Source organism: Coregonus clupeaformis, chromosome 1 (assembly GCF_020615455.1).
Source record: "Coregonus clupeaformis isolate EN_2021a chromosome 1, ASM2061545v1, whole genome shotgun sequence".
Classification (NCBI taxonomy): domain Eukaryota; kingdom Metazoa; phylum Chordata; class Actinopteri; order Salmoniformes; family Salmonidae; genus Coregonus; species Coregonus clupeaformis.
In genome coordinates, this window is record NC_059192.1 from 47,560,669 (window position 1) to 47,575,133 (window position 14,465).

The 14,465-nt window shown below is 44.3% G+C and overlaps 1 protein-coding gene across 3 annotated transcripts in view; it reads left to right on the forward strand.

The window, feature by feature from the left end:
- LOC121570066 (Golgi-specific brefeldin A-resistance guanine nucleotide exchange factor 1) overlaps positions 1 to 14,465 on the forward strand; it is a 128,134-nt gene that overhangs the window by 69,339 nt on the left and 44,330 nt on the right. For all 3 annotated transcript variants that reach the window (XM_041881532.2, XM_041881549.2, XM_041881541.2), the window contains exons 4-5: positions 5,687 to 5,818; positions 13,238 to 13,356. In XM_041881532.2, coding sequence (XP_041737466.2) covers positions 5,687 to 5,818; positions 13,238 to 13,356 — 251 coding nt within the window. The remainder of the gene's footprint in view (positions 1 to 5,686; positions 5,819 to 13,237; positions 13,357 to 14,465) is intronic.

A 14,465-nucleotide genomic window follows, 5' to 3' on the forward strand; every position in this document is an offset into this window, starting at 1 on the left:
TGGCCGATTGGTCGCTGATTCGGGTCCCCGATTTGAATTGGTGGGAGATCTGTCGACGTCTCCTTGGGCAGGGCGCTTGACCCTGGTTGCTCCTGTGGGTCGCTCTGGATGGGAGTCTGCTAGATGACTGAATGTTGAGCGGCTTAACTGCAGGTAGATTGTATGTTTTAATATAAAAAAAACAACAAAAAAAAAAACAAAGATGCACAAACTAATAATGTAATTATAGAACGCTTGTAGAAAGCAGCATGTCTTCAACATTGTTGCATCCATCTGACCATGCAGAGTGAACGTTAAAGTGCTCGTGACTCCGTGGTCGAGCAACTGCTCTCTCCTTAAGTGACAGGTGGCAGGGCTTGGTGTGGTTAGTGGCATGCAGCAGCAGGAGGAGGGAGAGAGATGACACAAGTAGCAAATTAAGTAAATTATAAAAACTGACATAGGCACCGGATTTGCGTATCACATTTAACAAACCAAACATTGAAATACCGTTATAGAAGGTAAAGTAAAAACTCAAACCGGTCCGTGCATAAAGTAAAATACGGTATACCGCCCAGCCCTACAATCCACCCAGTGATGGCTAGGGCTGCCACACAACTCACACAAGCCAAACCACACCTTCAGCTGTGAGAGAGTGATGTCCAGGGATGTAGACGGCCTTGTGTAACTGGTGCAGAGGGGCTCTGAATTCTGTTCTGGAAGCAGGGTGAAATGCTTGTCTCCCACTTGAGTCTTGTAGAGCAGTGTGACGAGGTCCTCTTGAGCTTGACCCTCTTGCTTGCCTACTTTGAGCTTTTCTTCTTGGCATTACTTTAACTTTAAATGTACCAAGACTGAACAACCTAGCTCATGGTCCTCCAGGCCAGCAGGTGGTGTTGGTACCCGCTTTCACCAGAGCCTGGGGAGAGGCCACTGCCACGGACCTGAGCTAGGACGGGTCTCAGGGCACAGAGGCTGTGAGGCCGAGTAAACAGTTCAAACTTAGGCTTTATTAAATGCTCAAGAATAAGGAACTTAAAGTATAACTTCAGTAACTAAGGTTTCTCTTAAACTAAGTCTTATCTACCAACCTGTCTGCTGCCGTCTCCAGTCCTTCCCTGAATGTGAGCAGCAGCAGCCTACTCAACTGTTTGCTGGAAGGCACCCTAAGGTTTAATGCCAATGCGCTAACAATGTCATATTTCTTGCCTTTGATGTATTGGGTATGAAAAAAAGACTAGATCTTGTGCTTGCCTGTGTGTGCGTTGTTTTAGTTTTTTGCTCTTCACTTTTGAAGCAGCCCTCAAGAATAATCTTCTGCTTGGATTTTGTACTGCTCTCTGCTGATAGTTTTTCGACTTGACTTCAGATTCACCGTATGAAATCTGCAACAAACAAGAACAATGATACATTAAAGTAAAAAAAAAACGATATGAATGTTGATATCAGGACATTCTGAGGGTCTTGTGAATTTCTTCTACTGGAGTCTACATTACAGTGCCAGTTTAGTTGGAGCTCAGCTCCTCGTCCCTCCTAGTATTCCATGTTTTAAGCCGTTTCTGCTCCACTGCCAATGGATGTGCATACGTTAGATGGCACGGACTGAGGTGCTTTCCTGGGGGCGAAGGATCAGGCTCTCCCTGTCTCTGCTTTGGTCATTTGCAGAGTTAGGCCACACATGGCTGCTCACACCAAGCAGAGCAATGGGCTATGGTTCCAACATGGCCTTAATGTCCTCTACCTGCCTCAGAATTTTTTTCTAACACAGACAGACACACACACATACAGTTGGGAGACAATAGACATGGATGGTGAGTGACTTGAATCCCCTTTTTTATATAGGGCGATGTCAACCTGGTTATGGTGCGATTGTCTCACTGTGGTGGTGCTGCGGCAGTCTTTATTTATTTCACTCTACAAGCCCTGGAGATTGAGCTGAACTACAGAGCCATATTTAGCTTTTATTTAAGAAGATTGGGCTGGCCAGCCAGAGACTGTCCGATGGCCTAGCCCCTGCTCACCGATGGCCAGTCGGATCAATACAACACAAATGAGGGTCTTTGAGACGCAGCCGTGGCACTTACGGGGTGATCGCTTCTGATGAAGTCTTTATCAGCCTCTATTGACAGATTCATTTGAGCAACCTCCTCCCCCGTCCCCTGCTCCTCTCCCAACTGTAAAGTAATGGATACTAAGCCCCCTCCTTTAAAAGTTTATAATTGCTGATGGAATGATTGATAGGAACACAACCCCTTTTAAGTTTGTTTTTGTTGTTTCTGCCTTGATATCTGATGGAGGAAATTACTTTTCAGGGGAGTTCAGGTGACCACTATGGTTCTTTGAGACCATTGTTCAGTCCGATACTGCAGCGTTGTGGCCAAATAGACCTACCCCATCAAAGGAGAATACAAAGAAAACATCAGCTCTCCAGAAAAATGAAGAAAAAGAAAATGCAAGCGGGAGAAGATTTGCTTTTAGAAGCAAGTCAAAGAGCAACCTGGCGTCCGATGAAGGAGTGTGGAAATTTCAAAATGATTACATATTTGATTTCCAAACAAGCCGCGGGGGTATTGGATATCACAAGCTAATGCGCGGCGGTCACATGTGCACTCTTGGAAATTGGTCGAGGCTCGTCTCAGCCTTTGAAGTCACAAGTTGTTTTTTCGCGTTTAGAGTAGCTGCTCCAGAGGAAGCCTAATCCGTGTGGTATTGCTACGGAAAGCAGTATTTCGACAACACTCCAAACGGCGTTCGTGACTCCACTAATTTGCCGTTGTTGTTTTACCTGCTTTGTATTTTGCAGCCCCTCTCGACCCTCATCTCGCTCGCTCTCTCCCCCTCTCGGTTACCCTCAGAGGGAGCTGTTACCCAAGCCTCCATGGATTGGCCCGAGGTGGTTTCCCAATCGCGAGAAACTGGATTTCTCTGTGAATTGATTAAGAGAAAGATTTGCTGCATCTTCTTCTGCAGCTGTGTTTGGTTGGCTCAATGATGTAACCTGACTTGAGCCTGTAATTTATACACCACTATCTGCCTCTTTAAAAATAAGCTTGTTCATTGTCTTACACTCCGTCAATTGTACACATCTTTGTCATTGTCTTGGAATATGTAAACATACAAGCACTGTTGTCGGGCGTTATGGGATTTCTTCTAGTCGCTTTAACACTGCTGCGCCACCAGCAACCCCCACCCTCACACCAAGCCCAGTCACTCTCCAGTCAATTTCATTAATGCTAAATCCCACATCCTACACAGCTGCCTTAAAAAATAGCTTTTGGAAATTGAGTTGTAATAAGATACCGTGCGCTGCCAAGGTGAATAAGAGGCGGCTCTTGAATGCCTCTCTCTGTCTCACCCTCTGTCTTTCTCTCTCTCTGACACACACACACACACACACACATTTTGCTCCATGTTGTTCCCATCTCTTACTGTGCTGCAGCAGAGCGAAAAGGTTAACGCCCAACCGAGACTTCCCACACTTTGTTGGGATTTAAAGATCCCACTGCCATAAGGGGAGATATCTGAGAGCATTAAGATATTGTAAAGTAATATTGCTCCTTTTCCAGAGTAGAGACCATGTGATCTCATGTAATTTTCTTATTATTTATATACAGTGCATTCTGAAAGTATTCAGACCCCTTCACTTTTTTCACATTATGTTATGTTACAGCCTTATTCTAAAATTGATTAAATCATTTTTTTCACTCATCAATCTACACACAGTAGGGGCGGCAGGTAGCTTAGTGGTTAAGAGCGTTGAGCCAGTAACCGAAAGGTCGCTGGTTCTAATCCCTGAGCCGACTAGGTGAAAAATCTGTCTGCCCTTGAGCAAGGCACTTAACCCTAATTGCTCCTGTAAGTCGCTCTGGATAAGAGCGTCTGCTAAATGACTAATTAATAAAAAAATGACAAAGTGAAAACAGATACCTTATTTACAGAAGTATTCAGACCCTTTGCTATGAGGCTTGAAATTGAGTTCAAATGTATCCTGTTTCCATTGATCATCCTTGAGATGTTTCTACAACTTGATTTGGAGTCCACCTGTGGTAAATTCAATTGATTGGACATTATTAGGAAAGGCACACACCTGTCTATATAAATTCCCACAGTTGACAGTGCATGTCAGAGCATAAACCAAGCCATGAGGTCGAAAGAATTGTCCGTAGAGCTCCGAGACAGGATTGTGTCGAGGCACAGTTCTGAGGGAGGGTACCAAACAATTTCTGCAGCATTGAAGGTACCCAAGAACAGGTAGTTACAGTCTTCTCCCGTACGGACTCGGGAGAGGCGAAGGTCGAGCCATGCGTCCTCTGAAACATGACCCTGCCAAGCCGCACTGCTTCTTGACACACTGCTTGCTTAACCGGAAGCCAGCCGCACCAATGTGTCGAAGGAAACACTGTTCAACTGGCGACCGAAGTCAGCGTGCATCTGCCTGGCCCGCCACAAGGAGTGGCTAGAGCGCGATGAGACAAGGTCACCTTCCCCTAACCCGGATGACGCTGGGCCAATTGTGCGCCGCCTTATGGCTCTCACAGTCGCGGCCGGCTGTGACACAGCCTGGGATCGAACCCGGGACTGTAGTGACTCCTCAAGTGCAGTGCCTTAGACCGATGCGCCACTCGGGAGGCCCACCACCATCATTCTTAAATGGAAGAAGTTTGGAACCACCAATACTCTTCCTAGAGTAAAAGGAACATGACAGCCTGCTTGTAGTTTGCCAAAAGACACCTAAAGACTCTCAGACCATGAGAAACAAGATTCTCTGGTCTGATGAAACCATGATAGAACTCTCTGAATGCCAAGCATCACGTCTGGAGGAAGCATGGCACCATCCCTAAGGTGAAGCATGGTGGTGGCAGTATCATGCTGTGGGGATGTTTTTCAGTGGCAGGGACTGGGAGACTAGTCAGGATCGAGAGGAAGATGAAAGGAGCAAAGTACAGAGAGATCCTTGATGAAAACCTGCTCCAGGACCTCAGACTGGGGCGAAGGACAACAACCCTAAGCACACAGCCAAGGCAACGCAGGAGTGGCTTCGGGACAAGTCTCTGAATGTCCTTGAGTGGCCCGGACTTGAACCCGATCGAACATCTCTGGAGAGATCTGAAAATAGCTGTGCAGCTACGCTCCCCATCCAACCTGACAGAGCTTGAGAGGATCTGCAGAGAAGAATGGGAGAAACTCCCCAAATACAGGTGTACCAAGATTGTAATGTCATACCCAAGAAGACTCGAGGCTGTAATCGCTGCCAAAGGTGCTTTAACAAAGTACTGAGTAAAGGGTCTGAATACTTATGTAAATGTATTCTTCAGGGGGGGTTTTTAAATATACATTTGCTAACATTTCTACAAACCTGTTTTTGCTTTGTCATTATGGGGTCATTGTGTGTAGAATGATGAGGAAAAACAACAACAATTTAATCAATTTTGAAATAAGGCTGGAAAAAGTAAAGGGGTCTGAATACTTTCCGAATGCATATAGTTTTAAATGATCACTTAAATTGATCCACCAAAACACAAACCTATCAATACATTTAAAGCTGTTTGTATTCAGTGTTGCTGAATTGTAAGTGTTGACTGACCTACCCTCTCTATTCACACTCAGATATCTCACCAGGTGATGGTATCCAGTTCTGTATGCAGTATTATTGTTCAGGGTTAAATATGTTGACTGACCTGTCCTCTCGTTCTCTCTGTCTCCACAGAGCTATCAGATGTGGAGCCCAACGTATTCCTGCGGCCCTTCCTGGAGGTGGTACGATCTGAAGACACCACCGGACCAATCACAGGCCTGGCCCTCACCTCTGTCAACAAGTTCCTTTCCTACGGCCTCATAGGTGAGCAGCACAGCTGTCCTCATACACACAGACAGACCTGTCAGGGCAAAAAGCCAACACTTTTGTCCAAGCATTTATGATATAGCACTATAAGAGATAGCACTATAAGGTGCCATGTCAGTTATTTAGCCTTGATATTGTAAGTAATGTAGCATTGACAGAGATTTCTGTGTGGGACCATTACGTTGTTCTTAAAGACAGCTTTCCATTAAGAGGGGTGACTTGTTTATATTGGCAATCTGTGAGAACACAGTCATCATGGACTCGTTATCAATGCTTAAATGGACTTGTTGTTTACTACACAAATAGTACTGCCCGTCCTTGCTAGCGTCCTCGCTAGCGTCCTCATGGAAATGTGGCAAGCATGTATCTCCAGATGTTATTCTAAATAGCAGGGGTAGAATAAATGTTACATCTCCCACCGTCAAAACAGCTGCAACCCCTCGCTAAACTAAATAAGCTCCATTGTAACATTGAATAACACCATTTATCGCATCCCTGTCCTGAACATGTTGTTTTTATTGGCCTGTAATTTTATCATTCAGCTGTTATGTTGGCCAGTATTCTGTGAATAAAACAAATGTGGGAAGGGTAGGCTATGTGTAATTTAGATTTCAGCTCCACGACCATTGCTTTTGGCATGTGTCCTGAGGTGTACCGTAGTTGTGTTTTTCGAGACTGATCCTGCAAGCCCTTGGTATACCTGGCAAACTGAGTCTAGACGCACATACTCACACACGCTCACACACGCTCACACACACCACACCACACTCCCACAAACCACACACCATCACAGATCAGCCTTTCAAATCACTCCCCGACTCCCAGAGCCCCTGTCTGTCACTCAAAACCCAACGCCTGCTTCCTAATCCTATAACTCCCCACAACCTCCCCCCACACACACACCTCATCAGCGGGGTTCAAAGGGGTGGGTAACCATGGCAACGTGACCCAGCGGCCCTCAAGACAATGGCCCTCCAGCGCAGAATGAAGAGAAGGATATGACACGCTCAGATATTACCCTCCGTTTGAATTAAATCTGTGTTCCTCAAATGCTGTGAGGTCTTTCCCAGCTTGTTTAACACACTGAAGTCAATGGCATCATTTTCCCCTATACCATCTGTCTGCTCACACAGCAAGTGGCTAGTTGGATCACACAGTCGTTAGACGTATTGAGGAGCTGATAATGGTTAGGAAGTACTGGTTGTTTTGGACTCTGATCGTACATAAATACATGAATTTTTCAACAGCATATTACTGTACAATAAATGTAATGTAGCTGTAGTTAAATACTTAATCTGTCTAATAAAATGCTAAATAATGATTGAGTTGTAATGGAGATTGTATCTATAAAGTATTATGATTTAAATTGAAAAATAAATGATAGAGCTTTGATCAATGAAATTGATTAATTTTAGGCCTTCCCGAAAAAGTTGTAAAATACTGAAAATGATTTCTAATTGTAATCTATTTAGACATTAACATCGTTATTCAATAGATTAGCGTATTCACTAGAATAACTTATTCACTTCACGACTAGAATATGTACTTACTGTAGAATCTCAGATGAGAACGAAGGCAGGTCATCAAGTTGGTCCTGATGTCTTGTTGATTAGACAGTAAGTAGTGCCAAATTACAGGGCTTAATTACCATTTAAACCCAAATAGTTCCTAAATACTGCCTTAGTTATTTTCTGGTACTTACGACATGGTCATTTAAAGGAAGTGCCAGTACCTAGTCATTTACAATTGACTGCAGAGTCGGAGAGAAACTTCTTACCTTAATAACCAGGTGAACAACAGACGGTCTGTCTCATGTTCATAGAGTCATGTGAGATTGAATGAATGAATTAATGATCTTTCAGAGTCAAAGGGTTTTTATACTAATGAGCCTGCTCCATTAGTTTGTTCTGATTAGGCCTATCTCCAGTGAAAAGTCAACTTAGTATCCCTCTGTTCAGATATTTATGAGAGCTGGCTATCTATATTAGCTAAAGATATGACATGTAGCCTACATTAGTACTGCACACATAGGCCTACTCAATCTATCAAAACTTTGGGAAACGAAATGTTGCTTTCAAAACCCCAGCCAAAGGAAATGTCTAAAGTTTTTTGTTGGCCATTTATCACACCGTTGTACAAGCGGTATAAGAGGTTTAAAATGACTTCTGTTGGTGGTGAATGACTGATACTAAGAGACAGGCAGAGGGCTGATCCTGTTAAACACTGCCATCTGCTGGCTGCAGTGCCAAAAATGTTTAGATTTACTGGTCAGTCCCTCGTTTTTGATCATTTTATTTGTCCATTTGCAATAATTGCTATAGTTTTTTCCATTAGATGTATGGTAAGCCTTACGCTAATTAGAATCTCTCAATAGATTTCTCAACATCAGCTTACATTGATTAGGGATCAATTCACTTTGGGATAGTTTTCCCTCACTATAATGTTGTCTGTTATGGAAACAATGAACAGTTTTCTTCAAGTATCACAACTGAAAAGTCCAATTGCAAAAACATTTTAATAACAGGGATAATGCGGCCACTGGTGGCAGGCTAAATACGTCTCTCTCAGTCTGTCTGCTTTGTTGTATAGACGTAGTGGAGGTTTTTCTTTGTCTTTGAATGAATACAGAGCTCTACTGTCTCCCATGCCTGTGATGTGGTGGAGAGGGCTCAGTGCAAGTTTACATATTCTTAATATCCCTTCCCAAGGCTCCTCTCAGGAAAAACACACCGCAGCATGTAGCCCTGTTCCTTTTACCCTGCTTTCACTCCGAACATGTTCCCCTTCGTGTCGTCCCTTTGTCCCCCCGTCCCCCTTCCTCTATTTGCAATGGGCCCTGCCTTACCCAGTCTGTCGCCCTGGGGGGTCCGGAGAAGACGGAAGGAAGAGAGGGAAATTACACACAAACACTCCCACTCGCGCACACATTTCATTTAGTGAGGGCTAATTCCCCTCAATCTGTGGCCTGAGGTCTGCTGGCACGGAGGGAGTGCTGGCCTAAGCCCCTCCACTGATGGACATCCTGATCCCCTCCTCTCCAACATCCCTCAGAGCCTTGAGGCAGCACCACTCAGCCTGCTGAAGGCAGCCATGGCCACACCGGCTCATAGGACAGCTCAACTGAGCATTTGCCTTCATTACCCGCTCAAAAGAGAGGTGTTACATCATATAGGCATTTATATATAAAACATTTTTTAACATGAAGGCCAGTAAAGTCAACTTTTAATGCAGTGAAAATATTATTGCAACATTTGACGATCTGATAGAGGTATTTTACAAAAATGTTACCTGGGGCTGTCTGATAATGGGTTGTAGTGCTATTCAATCACAATTGTTTTATAAAGCCCATTTTACATCAGCAGTTGTCACAAAGTGCTATTCAGAAGGAGACAGGTGAGCTTGCACTTACACTAAGGACTCCAGAGGCACTTACACTAAGGAAAAGTACACACCCTTTTGTTTGATTTGAGGAGATGTATTGGTCATTGTACAGTATGTACCTCTGGAGTTTTTGTGTGTGTGGCAGTCTGAAACCCACTCTCCTCTCACTCGGTAGTTCTTTTAATTATCGGAGAGTCTGAATGTTCTTTTTTAACGTCTTACTACAGGACAGCTGTTCCAGCCACGCACGCCCAGCCAGCGGTGTTATTTTCACAATGGTCCTCCCCTTCTTAGGCTAGAGTTTGCCAATAGGGATTAGTATTTTTATCACTTCTGACATTCTGCTGGATAGCCCGTGGCTCCAGTTTCTGTGGTGGGATGAGACGTTTTCAGTACAACTTCCATGGTTGTTGTCACCCTCGCCTCTTGAGGGACGTTGGCATTACTCAGTTTCATTCGGCTAACCACGTTCCGCCGTTTCTCGGCTTCCACTCAACTGTCATTCACTCGAGTTTTCTCACAGCATCGACAAACGCTCCAAGACTTTACACACACTCTTTCACTAAACATCTCACTGATAAGTAACTTCTCCCCACTTCATTTTGCTAATGACAGCGATTATCGATGGTCAGTGGGAAGGATGGCACCAGCCTAAACCTCTCCCCCGCCCCTGCCTAAACCCCTCCTATTGTTTATCTGTCAATAAATAGAATGTTGTGTGGCATCAGAGCTCTACCTGGAAAGGCTTTCACTTGTTCTCCCTCTACTTCCCCTAGTATGCTCTGCTTATTAGGCCTAGTTAATGAAATGCTCCTTTTAAGAGCGATGTCAAAAGAAAAACATGCTGGCTCCAGGCCGCTATCTGGCCCTGTTGGGTTTCAAAACACTGGCTCCTGTTGCCTAGACAGCCAATTGGCCAGCACTACCCACAAAAGGCCACATCTGGTGATTAGATCTCCAGGCTTTGAAGGACCTTCTGGATGGACCGTGTGTGTGTGTGTGTGTGTGACCATCAGATATAAGATTTATTGGCTCAACGGTCCAATCATCCAATCATGCAGTGCTATCACTTGTCAGAAAACCTGTCCTCTCTGCATTATCTGTTTGACAGCAGCTGTCTGTGCATTAAACATGCATTAATGTAATGATGCGCTTCTAGATAGTTTTGTTTCCCCTTTTGCCTTAGCATGGAGCTGGTGGCCACACCAGATACTGACTGTTACTTTTCATTTTGACCCCCCCCTTTGTTCAAGGACACATTATTCAATTTCTGTTAGTCACATGTCTGTGGAACTTGTTCAGTTTATGTCTCAGTTGTTGAATCTTATTATGTTCATACAAATATTTACACATGTTAAGTTTGCTGAAAATAAACGCAGTTGACAGTGAGAGGACGTTTCTTTCTTTGCTGAGTTTATTTAGACCCCTTGACTTTGTCCACATTTTGTTACGTTACAGCCTTATTTTAAAATGGATTAAATAAAACATTTTCCTCATCAATCTACACACAATACCCCATAATGACAGAGCAAATACAGGTTTTTAGAAATGTTAGCACATTCATTAAAAAAAAACTGATAACTTATTTACATAAATATTCAGACCCTTTGTTATGAGACTCGAAATTGAGCTCAGGTGCGTCCTGTTTCCATTGATCATCCTTGAGATGTTTCTACAACTTGATTTGGAGTCCACCTGTGGTAAATTCAATTGATTGGACATGATTTGGAAAGGCACACACCTGTCTATATAAGGTCCCACAGTTGACAGTGCATGTCAGAGCAAAAACCAAGCCCTGAGGTCGAAGGAATTGTCCGTAGAGCTCCGAGACAGACAGGATTGTGTCAAGGCACAGATCTGGGGAAGGGTACCAAAAAAATTCTGCAGCATTGAAGGTCCCCAAGAACACAGTGGCCTCCATCATTCTTAAATGGAAGAAGTTTGGAACCACCAAGACTCTTCCTAGAGCTGGCCGCCCGGCCAAACTGAGCAATCGGAGGAGAAGGACCTAGTTCAGGGAGGTGACCAAGAACCCGATGGTCACTCTGACAGATCTCCAGAGTTCCTCTGTGGAGATGGGAGAACCTTCCAGAAGGACAACCATCTCTGCAGCACTCCACCAATCAGGCCATTATGGTAGAGTGGCCAGACGGAAGCGACTCCTCAGTAAAAGGCACATGACAGCCTGTTTGGAGTTTGCCAAAAGGCACCTAAAGGACTCTCAGACCATGAGGAACAAGATTCTCTGGTCTGATGAAACCAAGATTAAACTTTTTGGCCTGAATGCCAAGCGTCACGTCTGGAGGAAACCAGGCACTGCTCATCACCTGACCAATACCATACCTGCGGTGAAGCGTGGTGGTGGCAGCATCATGCTGTGGGGATGGTTTTCAGCGGCAGGTACTGGAAGAGTAGTCAGGATCGAGTGATAGATGAACGGAGCAAAGTACAGAGAGATCCTTGATGAAAACCTGCTCCAGAGCGCTCAGGACCTCAGACTGGGGTGAAGGTTCACCTTCCAACAGGACAACGACCCTAAGCACACAGCCAAAAGAACGCAGGAGTGGTTTCGGGACAAGTCTCTGAATGTCCTTGAGTAGCCCGGACTTGAACCTGATCGAACATCTCTGGAGAGACCTGAAAATAGCTGTGCAGCGACGCTCCCCATCCAACCTGACAGAGCTTGAGAGGATCTGCTGAGAAGAATGGGAGAAACTCCCCAAATACAGGTGTGCCAAGCTTGTAGCGTCATACCCAAGAAGACTCGAGGCTGTTATTGCTGCCAAAGGTGTATCAACAAAGTACTGAGTAAAGGGTCTGAATACTTATGTAAATGTGATATTTCAATTTTTTATTTGTAATACATTTGCAAATATTTATAAAAACCTGTTTTGTCATAATGGGGTATTGTGTATAGATTGAGGGGGAAAAACTATTTAATCCATTTTAGAATAAGGCTGTAACGTAACAAAATGTGGAAAAGGTAAAGGGGTCTGAATACTTTCCGAATGCAGTGTGTGTATTCTCAATGAATTTGGTGGCGTTTTTCCCCCCCCTGTTCAGAGAAATTAGTCATTGAAGTTGTTGTACATGAAGCGTATAAATGCTAATATAGGTACCATTGACTTGCATTAGATTTGTGACACATGCTAAAAAGTTAGCATTTGAAACAGTGGACAACAAAACCAACTCATGGATTGTTGTCTTACCTTCTCCATAGACTGCTTACATGGTGAGGAAACCAATGTCATTTTGTAATTTGGGTGAACTATCTGTTGAACATTGAGGGCGGGGGGGCAAATTGGGTGCAAACAAGTAGCTTAATTTCTCAGGTCAAATTATATTTCAACCAAATAATGTTGCAGGGAATGCTAATCTTATCTGTTTTGTAACAATTTCAGAACAATCTGAGATGGTAGGTGTCGAAATCCTCTTTCTTGTGCTTTTTGAGGTGGAACAACCCCATGGTCTTTTACTTAGAATTTTTGCTATTTTAATTCTTCAATTGCTCAGATGACAAAATTGTGTCTTCATTGATCATATTGGAACAGAATAGTGGTTTAGTTGGTCTGGAAAACAATGTCTGCCACACAGGTATGTTCGTTTCGAGGTTGAAGGCCACCATGAGGATTTCCTTAACATCAAACGTTTCACAGACTGGCTTGTTGCACAGGACTGGCATCTGGTAAAAAGATGGCATTATCAATGTGGCATTCCTCTCAATAACATCCTCCTCGACCTGCCTGCTTTGAACTGGCCTCCATTCAGGGGATACAGCAACACTCGCTAGCGGCTAACACTTATTTCCCTTTCTCAGTTCGTTCTTGTTTTGAAGGACAATGCTATCCAACATTGTAATGTGCCTCCCACACAGTTTCAAATGTAGTTGTCACTTAAATTCAGCTGAAGTGTTGTGAGTGAAACTTGGCAGACTTGAGGCTTGAATGAGCAGTGTAAGAAATGAGCGGTTTATAAAATGTCTGCTGATTTTAAGGAGATGATCACAGTGGCCATCTTGTTGTCTGTCCTGTGCAGATGCTAACCACGAGGCGGCGGCGGAGGCCATCGAGAACATGGCGGACGCCGTCACACACGCCAGATTCGTAGGGACGGACCCCGCCAGCGATGAAGTAGTGCTCATGAAAATCCTACAGGTAATCTTACAGCTAGAATCTTACAGCCAAACGTGCACCAGACGATGATCAGTCAAACGTGTTTATTTCAAACAAGCCCCATCTCAAATGTAACCCTATTACCCATTTACAGTAGTGGACTATGCCATAGTTCTGAGTCATAAGCTCTGGCTAAGACACTGAATTAAACTCAGCAAAAAAATAAAATGTCCCTTTTTCAGGACCCTGTCTTTCAAAGATAATTCGTAAAAATCAAAATAACTTCACAGATCTTCATTGTAAAGGGTTTAAACACCGTTTCCCATGCTTGTTCAATGAACCATAAACAATTAATGAACATGCACCTGTGGAACGGTCGTTAAGACACTAACAGCTTACAGACGGTAGACAATTAAGGTCACAGTTATGAAAACTTAGGACACTAAAGAGGCCTTTCTACTGACTGAAAAACACCAAAAGAAAGATGTCCAGGGTCCATGCTGATCTGTGTGAACGTGCCTTAGGCATGCTGCAAGGAGGCATGAGGACTGCAGATAAATTGCAATGTCCGTACTGTGAGATGCCTAAGACAGCACTACAGGGAGACAGGACGGACAGCTGATGGTCCTCGCAGTGGCAGACCACGTGTAACAACACCTGCACAGGATCGGTACATCCGAACATCACACCTGCGGGACAGGTACAGGATGGCAACAACAACTGCCCGAGTTACACCACGAACGCACAATCCCTCCATCAGTGCTCAGACTGTCCGCAATAGGCTGAGAGAGGCTGGACTGAGGGCTTGTAGGCCTGTTGTAAGGCAGGTCCTCACCAGACATCACCGGCAACAACGTCACCTATGGGCACAAACCCACCGTCGCTGGACCAGACAGGACTGGCAAAAAGTGCTCTTCACTGACGAGTCGCGGTTTTGTCTCACCAGGGGTGATGGTCGGATTCGCGTTTATCGTCGAAGGAATGAGCATTGAGGAGTACACCACGGCGAACGAGTAAACTGCCTCTCCCATCAATCCTATTAGCCAACGTTCAAGCTTTGGAGAATAAAATGGACGATTTAAGATTACGGTTATCCTACCAACGGGACATTAAAAACTGTAATATCTTATGTTTCACGGAGTCGTGGCTGA